This window comes from Ptiloglossa arizonensis, chromosome 6 (genome assembly GCF_051014685.1).
Source record: "Ptiloglossa arizonensis isolate GNS036 chromosome 6, iyPtiAriz1_principal, whole genome shotgun sequence".
Lineage (NCBI taxonomy): Eukaryota > Metazoa > Arthropoda > Insecta > Hymenoptera > Colletidae > Ptiloglossa > Ptiloglossa arizonensis.
Window position 1 is genome coordinate 14,940,062 of NC_135053.1, and position 19,136 is coordinate 14,959,197.

Below are 19,136 nucleotides of genomic sequence, written 5' to 3' on the forward strand. Positions count from 1 at the left end.
GAATGCAGCACCAGATGAATATATGTGATGTATGAAGATTAAAATTATATAGAAACTGTATTTAAATTGAAATTATTTTGAATATGATATAAATAATAGTATAAATAAGATATTGGAAACAAATTACCTATAAATTTACAAAGTGATCTTATAATTCAAAAGAGATTAAGACGTAGTTTTTACATAAAAAACAGCATTATAGGTTACGTTTTCATTTACTATGGCACAGTCAACAGCTAGTGGAACGTCTTCCCGACGATATATGAGGGAACACGATGTTAGTGTACCATCCTCATCACGTTATGTGGATAGTGATTGGGAAACCAAAGAGGTCATTGTTTATTATTCTTTATTTTTATTATTGAATTATTTGTTTCATGTTAGTTTATATACAGACAAAATTACACTTTATACATATAATGTTTTAAAACTATCTTTTTAACTCTTTAACTTCTTCTCATACTGCCAATTAAATGATAATGTAAATTCATTTTAACACATCATTAATACTAAAATAATAGTCAATATATTGTAACATATTGTCATAGCTTTAATTCATTTATAAGAATAATATTTTTAGGCTCTACGACAAAGAAAACTTGAAGAAGCAAGAGCACGAGTAGCTCAAATGGAAAAAACAATGAGGTGGTGGTCAGATTGTACTGCTAATTGGCGAGAAAAATGGAATAAAGTACGCAATGAGAGAAATATGGCAAGAGAAGAGGCAAAAATACTTAGAGGAAAGTTGGAAATTGCTGTAAAGGATGCAAACAGTTATAAACATGAGTGTCAGGAACTTGAATTACAAAATGAACAATTAAAAAAGGAAATGGAAAAAGTACATATGATATTGTTGAAGCATGCTGGACAATTTGACCAACAAATTTTTACTGTCTTAGAATCAGATCCACAATTAAGAAATACACTAGGTATAGATGAACTTTTAAAATTTTACAATAATGTAGAACAGAGTGAAAGTGTAAATTCTCAAAAGGATTTACTCACATGTAAAGCTTCATTTGAGGAATCTAGTGTATGCTTAGGAAGTCATAATATTTTACCAGATAGAGATATTGAAGAGTATGTGTTACAAGGGGCAGTGCCAAAGCATGCTGTAGAATTATATAAAGAGAGTTCTATTAATTCATTGGATAAAGATATTGCAAGATTAGTTACAGATGCTAGTTCTATAGAAGATAATGTAGAGAAGCATCAGTCATCATTACAAACATGTAATGATGAATCCTCTACACAAAAAATATTAGTGCTTCAACATAAATTAGATGAAGCAACAAAAACTATTTCTACGGAAAGAGAGTAAGAATATAAAATGACATTTTTTTATTTTTATTTATAACTAATATTTATTAAATTAATTTTATATCTTTTTATTAGAGAGAAAAATTCTTTACATCGTGGTATAGAGAAGTTAAAGTCAGAAATAATACAATTAAGAAAACAATGCGAGGAATTGGAAGAAAATAAAGCTCAAGCTATGAGGGAACTATTGATATTAAAAGATCGGTTTCAAATTGAGCTTAGTGATGTACAAGCTAATATAATTGATGAAGCTTCAAGCAGAGAAGGCATGCATCGTCGTTTGTCTGAGCTTAGAACTGAAGTAAGTTTTATTGATGTATAAAAATAATAATAATAAATATTTAAAGCATTATTACATTTTTATTTATTGCTAATTATATACTTTTAGTTGGAGAAGCTACAAGCTGAAAATGCTGCGGAATGGGGAAAACGAGAACGTTTAGAAACAGAAAAAATATCGTTAGAACGAGAAAATAAACAACTACGTAATGAATTACATGATTTACAAGAGAGAATAGAATCCCGACGATCGCGTCCAGTTTCTACATCTGATAGTGATACAAGACAGTTGCAACAAGAACTTTTAGTTAGAAATACGGTTTGTATTGTGAACCGACGTCTGATTGTTATTTAAATATAATATAACCGTATTGTACCTTGATATTTATTAATAAAATTTAAAAATTGTCAGATATTAAAAAAGTCTTTGGAGGAGAAAACAACAGAACTTTCACATGCAATGAGAAGATCAGAGCAATATGAAACAGAAGTAAAGAGAGTAAGATCAAGAGTAGAAGAATTAAAGAAAGAATTAGCTGCAGCTCAGGATGAAGTAGATGCTTCAGCTAATAGTGTTCGTAAATTGCAACGGGCAAATGAAGATCTTTTAGAGCAATTAGAATCTGCTAATGTACAATTGGAGCACTTTCGAAATAGGTAAATAACAATAATACTGATTAATATTTTTATAATATTATTCATCTACATTTTTCTAGTTAGATTGTAGAACACTTACTGACAATTAATTTGTTATCAGTACTGATTCCTACACAGTAGACGTAGGAATAGGAGAAAATATTGAAGAAAAGTACAAAGAGTGATGGAAAATTAACGAAGAGTAAGTTTCTGTATTCCCATTATACATAGTCATTTAAAAATTAAAATAATACTATATAAATATTGTTTCAGGGTATGAATTTCAACAAGCCTAGTATTCACTTATTTCAATAATATTGTATTTGATTTAAGAGATGAATGTGAAGTTTGGAATGTAAAAAGCATTTTTTCCAGAATTTTCTAAAATATATATGCCAGTCGGTTTAGTAATACTTTTTAATTGTATAAATGAGAATAAGGGTATAGGCAAGATTAATTTATTTGACAGGTGAGCTTGAGTAATGAAAAATCACTGCCTACTTCAGTATTGTATTATTGTTTAAAATTATTAGAATATTTTTCTAGATTTGTATCATTTATTTGTCTTTTATTTTACTGTATATACTTACCTTTGTGTACTCTTTCTTTTACTTTTGTAGTATTTTCTGTATGTCCACATTTGTAAAAAATTCACATTCCAATATATTATTTTTAAAATATTTTTATTGCATGTATATAAACACTGTATATACGTAAATCATATATGTAATTATAAATTTTGCCTCTTACCTAAAGACTGGTGAAGTTGGAAAATGAGTGATGATCTGTACCATCTATGATACCTGATATTTATAATTACAATTCCACGTTGTCAGAAATATATATAAAATAAGAAAAACATTCGTGCGTGTATCTATGTTATGTAGTAATTATTATACTGATTTTAAGTAGAAGAACTATTATTTAAATTTGCATTTTTTTGTAGCAAATTTAATGAAAATATTCAATATAAATATTTACCACACAATGCAACTTACAATTGAAGGAGAATAGAAAGCAGAAATTTTTATTTGTATATGTGTTTTATTGATAGAGTATTTATGGATAAATACTAGTAGCTGATGTAGCATTATTAAATTGATGATAATCTACATTCAGTACAATTACCTCAAAAATGATATATACTATGTATGTATGTAAGAGACAATAGGAGTATGACGTATATTCATAAAGTATATGAACGATCATAAATATTTGTGTTTGTAATTAAAGCAAAAGATAAAAAGAAGAATAGTCTAAATTGTAATAAAAAATATCTATAATGTTAGTAAAATATGGAGTAATGTATGAAAATAAAATGAAAAGGAAAGATTTTCTAAGCAATGTGAAATTCTAGAATTAATAACATCCGGTTAACATTTCAAAGGTGTACCATCAGGATTTGTTGGCATTTTAGGTTTGCAGATTTTTGTCCTACCATTAGAACCATACACAACATTACACGAGAATGTGAAATATCCACAAGTAGAACTTTTAGTATAATAGCGATGTTCATACTTTCTTGGTGAATTTCTACTACCGTCCATTTTACCAGCAAAGCTGTTTGTTACTGTATAATAACTTGGTTTTATTGGCCCTTTTGTAGTAGGCTTGGAGTATTCCACTGATGTTAGTTGATTTTGAACTCGAGGAAAGTTATGTTTTTGATGTTTATTTTGAAATAAAATATGATCATCGGCTAATCTCTCATGATTGGTTTTAAGTGATCTGATTTCTGTGATTGGTGATTTATTCTGATGAGTAGTATTTGGGTCTGTAGGAGTTAAAGAGACTGTTTGAGATTGAGATTTTCCGTCACCGTGAGCAATAGTTTCATCACCTGCTACAGATGTTACTCTGCCACGGAAACCAGGTGGAATTGTATATCCTGGTAATGACTGTCCACTTTGGAGCATATCACCAGCCTGTGGTGCGTTAGAGTCCTGATTTACACGAACATCATATCGATTTCCAGTTGTAACTTGTATCATTTGTGATTGATGATCACTATTATTTTGTTCTATAATATAAGATTTCGATTGTTTTGAATTCATTGAAGTTGGCGCCTGCGAGGTATCATAATCTTCAGCATCGTATTCATCGTAGTCGTACATAGTATCTTCTACTTGTGATTTTTCAGTAAACTGATTTTGTTTATTAGCCACATTCTGAGAATTATCTTTCGTTGCATTAGTAATAATTGTTTTACGGGAACTCGAACTTGTCTGTAAACCTTGTGAAGGATTGTCTTGATTATAGTCATAATCAGTGTCTGAGGATATGTTTGTTACCTCACTCTTATTATCTTTTGCAATTTGTAGAGTATTTTGTGGTTTAAATGGATTAAATAGCTCGGTATCTGTGCGGCTAAAATTGAACGGTTTTCTAGAAGCTACTGCCCCAGATCCTGATCCTGCTTGCGCGGCGCCGGTATAAGTAATTCCATATTGGAAGGATCCCTCGAGTTGTGATTGAGATTGACCTCTATTTGTTCCACTTTGAGCGGAGGCTGTCCCACCTCCGCGAAAAGGTTTCGAATGTTTTTCAAGAGTTTCGTCTGTTTTAAGATAGGGTTGGAAACCAATTTGAGCTTGACTCGAAGTACTTCCTTCGCCATTTGCTTGGGCATCTGCCATTCCACCTTTTGAACTTGCTTGCACTTGAGAATTAGTACCATGGTTCCAACCACTACTTTGTGCACCCGTTGATGTAGCACCGGATTCAGAATCCAATTGTACCTGCGCCAAACTTTTTCCATACCCACCCGTCCCTTGAGAATTACTTGTAGCACCATCTTTACCACCGTTAATTTCAACTTGAGAACTTTTATTAATATCACTACTACCAGCCTGACCTGAGAAGGTTCCAGAGCCACTGTATGTACCCGTTATTTGAGATTGAGCTGTACCTTGACTATATGTACCTTGAGCTGATGCACTCGCTTGTGTACCCGAATCAGTTTGTTTCACGGAACTAGATGCTTGAGAATCAGAGTTATCATCGCTTGTGGATGGAAAATTACCGGTTTGTTGATAATACTGGGAAGCTTCTCTATTATTTGCTGTTAGTCCTATTCCGGTTGGATACTGCAATCCTACATATTGTTGTCTGACATTTTGTCCTTCACTTGGATATTGTCCAGTTCCTTGTCTATTAATTTCCGCTGCTACATGTCTTTCTGTCATATCTGGAGTAGTTCGACTTTGTCCAGTATGCCATGTACCAGGATATTGTCCTTGTTCTGTTAAATATCCAGAGGGAACTGTGCCAGGGCTGCCTGGATATTTTTCTCCCCCAGGGTATTGTAGTACAGCATTGGGATACGTTATTCCTGATTGACCACTTCCAAGTTTCTGAAGATTCGCATTGTCAGACCCTACAGGATAAGATATCATTGTGCCACCATCAGGAGATACACCCGTTGTAATGACATTAGGACCAATGTTTCGTCCATTAGTTCCTTGGAGAGTACCATCCGAATATAACTCTGTACCACCAGTACCTGTAGAAATACCTCCAGGATAACCTATACGATCACCTGTTACAAGATGCCCTGGAGTTCCTGTTACAATACCTCCAGGATATGCCCCAACTCCTGCTGGTATTGTACCAGGTGTTCTTGATGTAATATCTCCACCACTTGTCGAGTCTGGCATGTGTCTTTCTTGATAATGTACAGTTTCTCTCAATTGACTGCCTGGTGGTGAAATACCACTGGGATAAGCAATAGTTCTTTCAGCACCTGTTGTGGTAGTTGCACCTGCAATGCCATTGGGTGAAGGACCTGTAACAACCATACTAGGATACAAAACTCCAGGAATCTGTCCCGGATACATTTTTGCATCGACAGATGTTTTTGAATCCCTTTCCTTTGAACCACTTTGTACTACTGATTCTGGATAAGGAATTCTTGTTCTGCCGTCTGGTAAAATACCACCAGGATAAGGTCCATCTGTACGAGAATAAATTCCACCGCCTCCAGTTGTTGCAATACCAGGTATTTGTTCTCGATAAACTACATCACCTCCAATTACTGTACTGCCAGGTATATTGCCAGGGTAAACTACTCCACTTCCTGGCGTTAGAGTACCAGGTACACCGCCAGGATAAATTGCACCAACACCAGTTTTTGTAGTACCAGGTACACCACCGGGATAAACCACACCACCTCGAGTTATCGTACTGCCAAGTACATTGCTAGGATAAACTCCTCCTGAAGTGCTAGGTACACTACCGGGATAAACTAGACCACCTCCAGTTGTTGTAAGTACACTACCAGGGTAAACTGTATCTGCTCCTTGTGTTGGAGTAACCGGTACACTACCAGGGTAAACTGCATCTACTCCTTGTGTTGGAGCACCCGGTATACTACCAGGATAAATTACTCCACTTCCTAGTGTTTGAGTGCCAGGTATACTTCCTGGATAAACTACACCACCACCAGTCGTTGTAGTACCAGGTAAACTGCCTGGATAAACTACACCACCACCAGTCGTTGTAGTACCAGGTACACTGCCTGGATAAACTACACCACCACTAGTCGTGGTAGTACCAGGTACACTGCCTGGATAAACTACACCACCACCAGTCGTTGTAGTGCCAGGCACACTGCCTGGATAAACTACACCACCACCAGTCGTTGTAGTACCAGGTACACTGCCTGGATAAAGTACACCACCACCAGTCGTTGTAGTACCAGGTACACTGCCTGGATAAAGTACACCACCACCAGTCGTTGTAGTACCAGGTACACTGCCTGGATAAAGTACACCACCACCAGTCGTTGTAGTACCAGGTACACTTCCAGGATAAACTGTCCCACCTCCAGTAGTCGTACTACCAGGCACATTGCCTGGATAAGATACTCCGCCTCTAGTTGTTGTAGTACCAGGTCCACCTCTAGGGTAGGCTGCTCCAACTCCTGATGTTTCAGGTAGACTGCTAGGATAAACTGTACCACCCCCAGTTGACGTTCTACCAGGTACATTGCTAGGATAAGATACTCCACCACCAGTTGTTGCAGTACCAGGTAGATTCACTGGATAGGCTACTTCACCTCCTGTTATTCTAGTATCAGGTACAACGCTAGGATAAACTGCACCACTTCCGGGTATCGTACTACCGGCCACACTTCCAGGATATGTTACACCACCTCCCGGTGTACTGCCAGGATAAATTATTCCACCTGCCGTTGGAGTACCAGGTGCACGGTCAGGATAAACTATACCACCTCCAGTTGTTGTACCACCAGGATAAGTTACTCCACCTTCTGTTTGTGAACCGGGTACTCTGTCAGGATAAACTACACCACCTCCAGTTGTTGTACTGCCAGGTACACTGCCAGGTACACTGCCAGGTACACTGCCAGGATAAATTACACCACCTCCTGTGGGAGTACCAGATACACTGACTGGGTACACTACACCATCTCTGATCGTATAACGGGTCACACCCGGTATAAGACCGTCTGGATAAGTTGTGCCTTCTTTTATCGTTACAGTACCTGGTACTATACCTCGACCACCTGGTGCAATAGTATCTGGATATACTTTTTCTCCCGGTGTAACGCCATTCGGATAAGTTGTGCCCATTGTAGTACCAGGAATGGTCGTACCGTGGTCAACTATTCTACCTCCTGTTTGTTCGATCGTAGGGAAGATTTTAGGAAAAGTATGAGTCCCGCTGGTTGACGTTCCTGGAAGAAAATCGAGACATAAATAATTCTGCCTTTTGATGTTCTATCCATTGTGGGTATAATGCCACCTGGAAGAATCCCGTTTCCTTTTCTGGGTAAAGCACCAGTACCTATGATGCTTGGATGTTGGACGTATCTATCCGGAGCACTACCCTCGCTAGTGTATTTAGGGCAACCTTCGCAACCAACACCACTCGACGACATACTTTGAGCCTGACCCATACCATGACTTCCACCTAAGAACGAATTTAAATTATTATAGGTTAAATCGAACGATAAATTAACGGGAAAATTGACGAGATACATACTGACAACTGCACGAGAAGATTGTTCGGTGGCTTCGGCCTCGGCTTTACCTTCATTTTGTTCGTTATTACCGACAGATAAATACTGAGATTGCGTCTGCCCACGGAATCTTCCTCGAGGTTGGTGCGTTTGGCGTCGTGTACGAGTTCGTTTGAAACTCTCGTTAATCTTTTCTCGTTCTTCGAGAACGATTTGTCTTTTAGCTCGACTTATCAAAGGTGTTAGAACTACGTCAGCTACTCGTCTACTCGCGATATCGTTTTCATCTTGCGGAATCACATTGGAGAAAGGATCCAACGTGTGCTCGAATATTGGTATGGTATTTTGTAGTAAAATAATGTTGCGTCCCTCGCAGAAATCAACTATTCTGCCCCCAGCTATTCGCCAAGCCTGTAAAAAAATAAAGAAATATTCGTGTTGTAGAGACATCGTTGTTATTGTCACGTATGATACTATTTCACCTCTAATTTTGTCAAAGCTTCGGTCGACGCGTAGAGTACTTTTTGTCGATGTAATCTGTTTCCCAAAAGCTCCTTTGTGCCGAGATTATCTCTCAGTTGCTCTAAGTAGCAATCGTTTTCGTTTCTGTCTTTGTACGCTTTGAAGTACTGCAAAAAATTCGAAATATAGTGTACCGTTTGTACAACCATCGACGAGAAGTGTGTACTACCGTTTCGTAATCGATGAATATCCACTCTTTCTTCGGTAAACGTTTATCCACGATAAGTATTTCGGAATCATCGTAAACGGAGCGGTCGAAGCGTTTCTTCTCCTGCAGATAAATTATTCGAATTGAAAAGATAAATAGAGAAACTATAAAAATAAAATGTACAATTTTAATAGTAAAAATTAACAGTACAGTTCCGATTTAATTCGATTCACGGAAATACTGTTACAGTTCTCAATTTTGTTCAGTGTCGTGCAATTTCTCGCGAATGAAAATAAACGAGTTGATAATACTACGTTTAAAAAAAAAAAGCGAAACAAAGGAGAAACACGAAACAGAGGAATTGGGAATGGGCCGAGCTATTTCCTATCGACTTATCGTACGAACTTTGATCTTCAAATCTTTCTCTCAAGCAGCTCTAGTCGCTAAATTCTTAATTTGAAATTGACGAATTGAGCTTCTTGTACACGAGTCGAAAGGAGCCGGGCAAATAAAACGACGGTTTATCATCTGTTCGAATCGATGAAATCCTTTTTATGGTATCGAATGTAGGCGCGGTTTGGAATTAAACCGCGCAAGAATTGTTCCAACGAAATTTTTGAATATTAGAAAACGTGCGCATGTAATTGGTCCCGTACGTACACGAACGACACACGTTTGCGCGAGTGTCGTTTGGAAACGTTCTGGAGCACGTTTGCTCCGCGAATAGTTAAGTAAAAGCGTAACGAGAAGAAATCGATGACAACTTACGTAGTACCTCGAGAGTACCGTCTCCAAGGAGAGGACCAAGATGACAAGGATCAGCCGCATGGCTCGAGCCCGGTACGAGATCTTCTCTGCGACTGTTTGCGTTTATTTGATGATAATCCTGCTAGCCTGAACCGTTCTCTCCCACCAGACACCTCTTTTCATTTCGTCTTCCTCTTCTTTGGCTTACTTGTGCTCGATCTCGCGAAGAGATCACGAAGCACGAGGATTTGGATTAAAGTGGAAGAAGGGGGAGGGACGGTTTGATAGAGAGAAATTCTAAGAACCGCGGGTATGTAAATCGTGATATAAGTGCGTCTGCAAGTTACTGTTGTAAGTGTTACGTTATCTTGTGTCGTCTCGCGATGTCCGGATCCCATTACCGGACTGGAGCGCGTCTATGCGCGTTTACGAAATTACGCCTACGGAATCACTGCATGAAACTCGTAACGTAGAGATAGTTGAAAAACGACCGAAATAACGATCGATAATAATCTTACCTGAAAATAACGGAAATTAAAAATAATGGAATCGCTTTTTCGAGAAAGAAGGAGGTACGGTCTATTGTACTGGAAAAATACGATACCGATGATACATTGCTCGAAACAATTAGAGGATCTCCTAGTGGACATTGAATATTTCGAAAATTTGATAAAAGTATTCGCGGGTTAAGTGCAGTTTGGTATTTCTGTCGAAAGACACACATGGGGTTCTTCTGGTCGTTTTGAGCAGCATCTGTAACGTTTCAACGGTGATATTCGTATATACGAGTACAATTTGAGCAAAATTCATCTGGATAAGAGTAATCGGGTTTCTCTATACCGTTTCACAGTTTGCTCACCGAGACGCAAATATCTTTCTAATCGTGAACGATATCGCCTAAAGTCGTCTTATGTGACCATCATCGACTGACTAAGATAGATGTTTCCCCCTTCGTTGCCCTAATTATGAACTCCAATCCGTTTGGTAAATACAGCAAGTCGTTGTTTGTTCCGCTTCGGGGCGCTATTAACTATCGTATGGTTCATCGGTTCTAGAATGAGATCGATGAGTAAAAGCAAAGTGAATTTTAACGAAGTCTCTCTATGATACGTAAATTCGTATGTCGCAACCGTAAGCGATATACGGCGAGTTGCGTCGCGATCAAACCTTTAGGAGAGATTTTGCTAAAGCGTTACGAAAGTAGAATAATTCCTCTTGACGCGATCAGCCCGATATGAGATCCATTCTTTCTCAAACTTCGTACGAACCCCATTCTCGGTATGCGAAACCGCGCAATTGGCTGTTTGGATTGTCCTTCCGTCGATATAAACAGTGTTACTGTAACGAAGTTTGTATATTCAATTATCCGGGGGACGTGTTTACCTACAATTTACATACCTCGTACTTTCGAGTCACGGTTGAATTTTCGTCACTTATCGAAAGATGAAGTATTTGACTCGTAAGATCCAGCCGCAACCCTCTTTACCTGTCCCAGCAGATCTCGAGCGTACCGATAACGATAAAGGTTGTGGTAAATGTCTGCGAAGTATGTCGAAGTTTGAAGCACTCCTATAAATTTTGTTACCATCTACGATCGCAACGCTCTTAGGCTACTTGCGTAAGAGAAATATTAAGTAGCGTATCGCAATTACTACCAATACGCAATTCTTACCAATATATTTAAATCGCGTGCGACTGGGATAGATCTTCATTTTTAAGTACATTCGACGAAGATCCGAGAATTTCAACATTTGTTCGACTCGAGCTTCAGTTGCTCAAAATCAGAGATACTCGAACGTGCGTCTCACGTACACGATTCTCGATTCGATTCGATTCGATTTAATTATCGAACACTCGTGCAGTCCTGTTAAGAAGAACGAACACAACAATATACTGTAGGCAGAAATGCTTGTGTAGCGATATGTATATATTTTCTCGTTGTAATAGACAAGACTTTTACAATTCGTAGAAAAATTGGTAAAATGTTTGCTTAGGCACTCCGGTGTACAAATGGCACATTACATACGTAAAACAACAATACATTAAACTGTGCTAATTAAAAGGACTAACGATGCGAGTCACTCTAAGAACTAATATATAACGTAGGGAATGCTATTTACAATACGCGACTCGCACAACTATAGAACGTAATATTACAACTCGGGATCCTTATGTACGATCTTCGCGTTAGATCGGTGACTAGGACACGCGTACTCGCGTACGCCCTCGCTTCAGGTTAATGCAAACACAATTCTCTAATGTACGATTTTACCGTGAACAAAATTCATAAACTACGTGAAATCTTTATTATAACCGTTGCTATTCGAATTTTCGCGCAACCATGTCGTTTTGTAGGTTCTTGGATCGATCGCGAACAAAAAGATCGGGGAACGGTTAATGGAGAATACAATGTAAAGCGTTCGGTAGATATTTTAGAAGTATTCGATTGGTTTGCGCTCGGAATAGCAAAACGGATTGGACTAGTTTACACTCGGATCGTTACCAACGGTTGGTAACGGATCGAAAACAAGAAATTCTTAAATATTCTACAATACGGCCAACAGAGGGCTACGAAACTGCGTACGACAGCCGAATTCTGTTTACGCAATTTCGAATCACAGACGATACGCGTTCTCGTATTTAGAAACGCGTTTAATGCATTACAAAATAAAACTACCTTCTTAGACATACATTTGCAGCAAATATAACGACACCCGAAATTACATTTATCCTTATCTACCGTTTCGACAGAAAGCTTAGTTAACTATTCAGTACCCTTATTCGAATATTTAAATTGCGCGGATTCAAATACAACACATCCTCCAAATGTGAATCGGACGACTGTGGTCAAACATCCGGTTCGGCACACGAACTAACCGGAGAAGTGTGCAACTTTCGTTTGAAGTGTCGCGAGTTTTGAAAATGTTCTCGCGTAAAAATAAGAGTAAAAATAGTTTCGTTCGCGCTACTCCTCAACGATATGAGTATTTACGATCCGATATTGGTTGGTAATCTACGATTGGGTGTACGTCAGCTTTAAGCATCGAGGAATTTGTAGCTGCCTGGAAGAGCTTGGAGAACTTTGATTCGATCGACGCAATTAATACTAAGGTAAGTACGCATATATAGGCACTGCATTTCACTCCAAATTAATAAATTACTTTCGTTCCTTAATACGACGTGGTGTCTTTAAAAAAAAAAAAAAAGAAAAAATGTAGCTACATACGAATGGTATTTAAGGCACGATACTAGGAATTGATGATCCACGATATTTTATCGTTACTATGACTATGTGCTATATGGTCCCTAATTAGGAAGGTGTATGGAATAATATTTGTCACGTAATCTCTGTCGATCGTGCTTGTTTGTCGTGTTATCGAGCCCGTCATCGAAATTGACTCTACGTTCGTCTATAAAATTGGGTGTTAATCGTTGTAAAGGGCGCCATCGGGCAACACCCGATGGACTTATCTCGATATCGGTAGGAATGACACTAGTTGCTAGCAAATAAATGACGTCTCGTTATCTCTACGAAACGATGATTCGACTTTTTTACCTATTTCGGGTTATGGTTATAAGAATTCCTTTGCGCGTTTCAACAATCCGTAGGAATAAGGTAGTCTCTTTGGTGTACTACGTAACTAATTCTGTTTTATCTACATTCGATAATAATGTTACCGTTTACCGACAGATGTCTCGTGAGTTTCGTTCCATCGATACGGACGCGTACCTCGTATTCCACGTTACATCGACAAATTGGAAACTCTATGCGATCGCCAAATTGAGGGTCATCGTGGTGGGCCTCGAGAACGCGGATGATCTCGTCGGATCGGAGAAATCGAAACCGTTCGAGGAGTTTTGGTTATCGTTGTTGAAACGATTTAGGTGCTCCGGGTTCGGTGATATAACCGACGTTCTGATGACCATCCTGGACACGCATTCCGAGTCCTTGATTGAGTCGTCGGGCGTTTTCCTTTCGTTTTCATCGATTGACGTTTTGTCTCTGCAGGAACGTTTCGACGGTGGCGATACAGCGTCCGGTATTCTGGTGTGTCTGATGATCGCGGAGAACGCCGAGGACGCGTTCCGTTGGTCACGGTTCAACCCTAGACGAGGAACTATGACGCTGGTGGGGGAAGCAGTGACGCACGGTGTCGTTTGCAATCGGTTGAACGACGACGACAGAGCCGCGCACGATTTCGTCGGTGACGACGACGGTGTCGTTGTCGTTGTCGTCGTTGTCGTCGTCGTCGTTTTTTGATCGTTCACGTCCGTTTTCTCCGCGGATGATCGATGATGGGCGCGCATACAAGACGACTCCTCGTGCTTGTATAGATAAGACTTCAGGGCGAAAGCTTTCCCGCAACGACCGCACACGTGCGGTTTGGTGTTCGAATGGGTCTGTATGTGAGCGCGCAGGTTGGACTTGTCGGCGAACGCTTTGTTGCAGATCGTACACTTGAACGGCTTCTCGCCTAATACAAAGTAAAAGAAACATTATTACCACGAGTTATTAAAAAAAACTAATTACCGTACGTTCGTTCGTTAACGAAAGCAAGCCGATTAATAGTGAAACGTTTCGCGTCTCTTCTTATAGATAACACGGGGGAAGACGAGGCTACTCGCGACCGACGATATCAGTGGCCCAGTTGAAAAGCGTTCTGTTATACTCTAAAGCTTCACAGTCTCACGAGTTAATCCAACGTTACGTTTAATTCAAATATCCATCTGTACTCTGACCCGGGGTCGACGTCCCTTCACGTGCGAGTTCAATTCCGAGGTTAAATCTCTTATGTCCCGGATTCTCACCTGTGTGGGTGCGTATGTGGCCCTGCAGCAGCCACGGCCTCGAGAAACACTTGCCGCAGTAATGGCACTTGCACCCCTGATTATGCGTCCTTACGTGCATACTGAACGCGGGCATGCTGACGTAAACCTTGTCGCAGTGTGGACACCTTCTGGCCTTCTTGTCGCCCAGTGAACGATGGGTTTGACGGTGTCTGGCCAGGTTCGAGGACGTCGAGTACTTTTTACCGCAATCGGGGCACTCGTGGTCCTCGTTGTCCTCGGATTTCGACGTCTCCGTCGATGTCGAGGTCGTTCTTCGGTTCTGGGTGATCGTCGACGGTATCGACGCAGCCGGTTCCAGTAGCTCGGTTTTGTCCAACGAGTTGTCCGAGACGTCGATGTTGCGCTCCTCCTGCAGACGATGGACACGCGGCGAGGACACGTGGATCCCCAGTACCGTGTTCCTCTCCGCGTGACTCTGCAGGATCTCGCGTTCGCTCTCGATCCGCTCGAAGAACAGTCTCGTTCTCTCGCCTAATGTCTGCTCGTCTCCCAGGGACCGCGGACGATCCTGGAACTGCGCCTCCTGTTTCTTCGAACGCGGGGACACGATCCTGGTGCACTTCTCGGTGAACTGGGCGCACCTCGGCGAGGCCGGTTGCTGGTAAATCACGTTGCTCGGATGGATCAGGGTGCCCGCGGCCGCCGCCAGGCTCACTTCCGCTAGTTTGGTCAGATTGTACAGCTCCTCGGGACACTCCGAGGATGTCTCGCTGCCGCACTCGCTCGCGCCGTCGGACGTCGGATGATTCCCGCTGTAATCGGCCAGTCTCACACCTCTCTCCGGGCTGAAATCTACACGAGAGATCGAAACGATTAGACGCGCGAACGTGGCTCGCTCTACGCCCCGATTCTCCTCCGCCTGTCTCGTACGAAATTGCAATTTGTCGTATCAAGCGAACCGCGTTGCCTGTACGTGCGTGCGTTGCCCGGGTGTTGCGTTTCCGCGATAAAACGTACAGAGAAGATCGAATCGTGGCACGCGGAATCGTTTATCATCGTTAGCAAGCTTCCTACGGTTCGAGAGCTTCTGGCCAACGTCCAGAGGAATCTCGCGATCGAACTCGGAAGGAAATCTCAATTGATACTTCGATCTTGTTATGTGCGATTTATAGTCTACGGGGGCCGTGTCTGGGGTGTGATCGTTAACCGTGTCGTTCGAACGATCGAACTTTTTACATTGTTTTACTCGTAGGAAGCTTTCGTTCCGTTACGTCGAGCGAACAGGTGACTTTGTTGTTGCACAAGGGTGGAAAGCCGGTTGTGAGACTTGCGGGGTACTCGTCGCGAGGAAATAGTTCCTCCGTTCAATCGTCACGACGAACCCAGCCCGGTTCTCGGAGACACTCGAGGAACGATACGTATTTACGACGGCCGAGGCGTGTATCGAGGCGCTTCGCGATGCGCGAAGCACCTTCGCGAGTAAACCGGCTGCTCTGTTTTTGGGGAGAACGGAAATAGAGTAGCTATCTCTTGCTCTCCCTTCTTCTTATCGTTCTTTCTCCGTCCGGCCCTCGTATTTTCCGCCGTGTTTCTGTGTACACGTACGTACATAGTTACGCGCGTGTATGTACAAGTCGCGTTTGCACGAAAGCTTTGGAGGGGTTGACGGCATCGCGGCGGTATGCGCCGCGTGAGCTTCGTGACGCATCTAGCGTCTCCTATTCTTAAATCTGCACGATGTACCACCTTAATCACGAAGCAACGACCAGCGAATTCTCTGTGGCTCGGTTGGCACGGTGCTTCGATCGACGGGATCGACGCAAGCGGCGCGGAAACATCGTTTCGCGCGGACGCGGGGCGAGAAACCGCGGTTTACGTTTCGGTGGCGCTCGCATTGCCATTAATGGAACTGTCGCGGCGACCTTCGAACTCCGTACGGAACGTACGCGCGGTACCGGAACCTTTGCTGCGTGTAAAATTGAAAACGAAGGACAAAAAAGAAAAGAGAAAAAAAGGAAGAAACGACCGGCGCGGACCGATCTCTCGAATATCGGATGTACACGTAGCCAGACGCGGGGAACATCGATGGAAACCCTGACACGGAATAACTCGTAGGACCGTACACGGAGACAATTATTATTACGAAATCGAACGTACCTCTTCCGGACCCGTCGAACTCCTCCTCGACACCGTTGTATCGGCGATGGGTGATCAGGAAAGCTCTCGGCATCTTCGCCCGTTTCGTATTCCTTTTCTCTCTAACCTCGTCCACGAACCACACAAATCATACCTCGGATCTTTTCGGTTCTATTTCCACTGTCACACACGATCACTGAGAAGGAACGGGTCAGAGATTGGTCGTCGTACCGCCCGACGAAACCGAGCGTCTCGCGCGGTGTTGGAAGAGTGAGAGAGAGAAAAAAATAGAAAAAAAAAAGAATAGTTCGTACAGCGGAGGCTCTGTCTCGCTCTGAAAAGCGACCGTGCCCTGTACCTGTTGCAGAACACAGGGGGTGCGTCCGCTTCGAGGTTTTCGGGCGTAATAGTTGCTCCGGCTAAGATTCGGGGCTACATATAGGAGCGCAGCCTCCCTCGCCCTCCGCCGCCACTTCGTCATCGTCTTCGTCGTCGTCTTCTTCTTCTTCTTCTTCAGCTGCTGCGCGCCGCGCTGCACGCGCTCAGAAGGGTGCCCGACTGGCTCGTGTGTCGCGTCGTCGGCTGCTTGTGTTTGCGTGGTGGCGAAGTGTGCGACCACCGTGTTCCACGTTCGTGTTGCTTTTTCGATTTTCGCGTAGACAACGACGACCGCACAGACGACCGGGGAGAACGTCGCCGCGTACACGCTCGCGTAGCTTCGATTATAGTCACGACGTTGTTGCGTCGACGTTAACGAGGATCGTTGTTTATACACCGTACTCGCTACCTATTTTTACCGAGAGTCTAATTGATACGGCGTTAAAGTATCGAATACCTCCAATTATTTTGAGAATCTTATATTTAGCGATCCTCCGATCACGTTCACCGATCGTTTCGCTCGGTAGCTCTGTACCGCGGTAGAGATTGTATTCTTCGCGAATTTCAACCGGACGGAATTAACGCAATTACGTTTATACCCTGTAAAGAGAATTCGTTGAACGTACGAGGAGAATTTTAATCCCGATTCTCGTACTGGAAGAGGATAACGTTTTGCACGCTGCACCAAAGAGAAGTCCGTGTTTACCAACGCTAGAAACGATCAACATGTCCGAGATATCGATATCTAGCATTTTGGAACACGTCCGCCCACGTTCGGCTGGTTTTATTGGTCGGATAGCTCGTAAACTAACGAAGACAAACGCGATCGAAGAAAAATATCTAACCATCGGGTGGATCCACGGTATCGTAAAAATCGGACGATTAAGTTTAGACGACAGCTCGATTGGGGGGAATAGGGCACGTTGGAGGCTTCCAAGGGCGATTGTTTCAGAACTCTCTTACGAGCTGGGTCGTCCGTGTTCTTAACAAGACGCTGTTAGGATTTTCTTTTCTTTCACGTGGATGGAAACGCGCGAAGGAACATAGTTCGAAGACGATTCGTTGGATATTCGTTTATCCGTGAAAAATATCGGTAGCTGCAATACGTGTACGGTCACCGAACACTCCATTCCTATGCAATGTCGATACGATCAGCTCGATCGGAACGGATATATAGTAAATATTTGTATTTAATATACGTTAAAATGTAACCGCAAATTCTAACCGTAAAGCGTTTGTAATCGGTCACGCGCGACACCGACGAATATTTTTCCCTCTGTAAGAAAATTCGTCACGTTCTTGGGGACTTCGAGGTACGCGCGCGAGGTTACAAAACCACGTTATTTTCCACGTATTGTCGTGGTTTCCACGGAGTCGAGGCGTTTGTCAAACCGTGCGCGGACAAACTGAAACGAAAGAAAGCAGATTACCGGAACTTCTATCTACCAGTGGGCAAACGAAAGGATGGGCGTTCTATTTTCGGTGCGATGCCACCGGTGGTAGACAGATTTTGTGGGACCGACGGCACGCGTCCGATGTTCATTAACTGCCACCGGACCGAGGAGGGAAGAAAAGAACGGGAGAGGAGCGCGTGTCGTTTCGCTAGCGGCTCCTTTAGGCGTTGGCGATGTTTGACAAAAAGAAAAAAAAGAAGAGAGGAAAGAAGAAGAAAAAAAAAAAGAAAACGAAGAACGTTGGAAAAAACCGCCAAGATGGCAGACACGATACAACGGGGCACGCGAACTTTTTGCTCGCGAAGCTTCCTCGAAGTCTGCTCACCGGGGATGCAAATGTTACGGGAAACGAGACACGACGAGCGCCACCATAGCACGCGCTGCTGATTAGTATATTTTTCGTCGCCTCCTTTTCGAAATCGGAATAGTCGACGTCGATCGATTCGAGAATGAGAAAAAAAAGAAGTTTTCAGAGACACCGAGTTTCGACGCGCGTTGGTCACCTCGAGTGATTTCGCGGTTTTCCGCGCGGTAAACGTTGCATCTCGACGGAAAGCGGATATCTGCTCGTCGATTCTACGCGCGACGTTCTATTAATAGCGAGAACGTTGTTAAAGGAGAATGACAGGTTCGTTTCGTGGCTCGTGCAACGATAGATGAGCAACTTCGAACGAGACGATCCAATCGATCGTGTCGTTTCCTTCGTTACGAGTCGCGTTACGACCGAGGGTACTGTTGCATTTGG

At 42.1% G+C, this 19,136-nt stretch overlaps 3 protein-coding genes across 10 annotated transcripts; 1 reads left to right on the top strand and 2 right to left on the bottom strand.

Moving 5' to 3' along the window:
* Positions 1–4: 4 nt before the first annotated feature.
* On the top strand, positions 5–3,527 carry LOC143148340 (coiled-coil domain-containing protein 102A). Of its 5 annotated transcripts, none has more exons than XR_012992457.1 (8): positions 6–331; positions 581–1,317; positions 1,396–1,621; positions 1,709–1,918; positions 2,012–2,256; positions 2,357–2,437; positions 2,509–2,704; positions 3,182–3,512. XR_012992457.1 is itself a non-coding variant. In XM_076314612.1 (8 exons), the coding sequence occupies exons 1-7, from the start codon at positions 221–223 to the stop codon at positions 2,418–2,420; spliced, it is 1,458 nt and encodes a 485-aa protein (XP_076170727.1). In that variant the 5' UTR covers positions 6–220; the 3' UTR covers positions 2,421–2,437; positions 2,509–3,522. The 5 variants fall into 5 exon arrangements, 2 of the variants coding, with proteins under 2 accessions (XP_076170727.1, XP_076170726.1); XM_076314612.1 differs by having other exon boundaries at positions 581–929; positions 1,065–1,317; positions 2,509–3,522; XM_076314611.1 differs by having other exon boundaries at positions 13–29; positions 195–331; positions 2,509–3,522.
* On the bottom strand, positions 2,908–11,453 carry LOC143148335 (uncharacterized). Of its 4 annotated transcripts, none has more exons than XM_076314601.1 (10): positions 11,305–11,452; positions 11,031–11,171; positions 10,492–10,970; positions 9,654–10,150; positions 8,907–9,008; positions 8,698–8,844; positions 8,239–8,626; positions 7,999–8,166; positions 7,751–7,930; positions 2,908–7,621 (listed from the first exon to the last, which is right to left on the bottom strand). In XM_076314601.1, the coding sequence occupies exons 4-10, from the start codon at positions 9,711–9,713 to the stop codon at positions 3,609–3,611; spliced, it is 5,058 nt and encodes a 1,685-aa protein (XP_076170716.1). In that variant the 5' UTR covers positions 9,714–10,150; positions 10,492–10,970; positions 11,031–11,171; positions 11,305–11,452; the 3' UTR covers positions 2,908–3,608. The 4 variants fall into 4 exon arrangements, with proteins under 4 accessions (XP_076170716.1, XP_076170715.1, XP_076170714.1 ...); XM_076314600.1 differs by having other exon boundaries at positions 7,739–7,930; XM_076314599.1 differs by having other exon boundaries at positions 2,908–7,930; positions 8,041–8,166; positions 11,305–11,453.
* An 85-nt stretch (positions 11,454–11,538) lies between these two features.
* On the bottom strand, positions 11,539–17,481 carry LOC143148339 (uncharacterized). The gene is made up of 3 exons (XM_076314610.1): positions 16,581–17,481; positions 14,442–15,275; positions 11,539–14,107 (listed from the first exon to the last, which is right to left on the bottom strand). Exons 1-3 carry the CDS (start codon positions 16,651–16,653, stop codon positions 13,398–13,400), a joined length of 1,617 nt encoding a protein of 538 aa, XP_076170725.1. The 5' UTR covers positions 16,654–17,481; the 3' UTR covers positions 11,539–13,397.
* Between the last annotated feature and the right edge of the window lie 1,655 nt (positions 17,482–19,136).

Excerpts from the sequence above, each read along its gene's own strand:
- LOC143148340 (XM_076314611.1), top strand. The coding sequence starts at position 221 with ATGGCACAGTCAACAGCTAGTGGAACGTCTTCCCGACGATATATGAGG. Across the intron at positions 332-580 it reads GTGATTGGGAAACCAAAGAG|GCTCTACGACAAAGAAAACT; the intron begins GTCATTGTTTAT and ends TAATATTTTTAG. Across the intron at positions 1,919-2,011 it reads AACTTTTAGTTAGAAATACG|ATATTAAAAAAGTCTTTGGA; the intron begins GTTTGTATTGTG and ends AAAAATTGTCAG.
- LOC143148339 (XM_076314610.1), bottom strand. The coding sequence starts at position 16,653 with ATGCCGAGAGCTTTCCTGATCACCCATCGCCGATACAACGGTGTCGAG. Across the intron at positions 15,276-16,580 it reads GTTCGACGGGTCCGGAAGAG|ATTTCAGCCCGGAGAGAGGT; the intron begins GTACGTTCGATT and ends TCTCTCGTGTAG. Across the intron at positions 14,108-14,441 it reads CCACATACGCACCCACACAG|GCGAGAAGCCGTTCAAGTGT; the intron begins GTGAGAATCCGG and ends ACTTTGTATTAG.
- LOC143148335 (XM_076314598.1), bottom strand. The coding sequence starts at position 9,713 with ATGCGGCTGATCCTTGTCATCTTGGTCCTCTCCTTGGAGACGGTACTC. Across the intron at positions 8,167-8,238 it reads ATCTTCTCGTGCAGTTGTCA|GTGGAAGTCATGGTATGGGT; the intron begins GTATGTATCTCG and ends ATTCGTTCTTAG. Across the intron at positions 7,931-7,998 it reads AGGAAACGGGATTCTTCCAG|GAACGTCAACCAGCGGGACT; the intron begins GTGGCATTATAC and ends ATTTTCTTCCAG.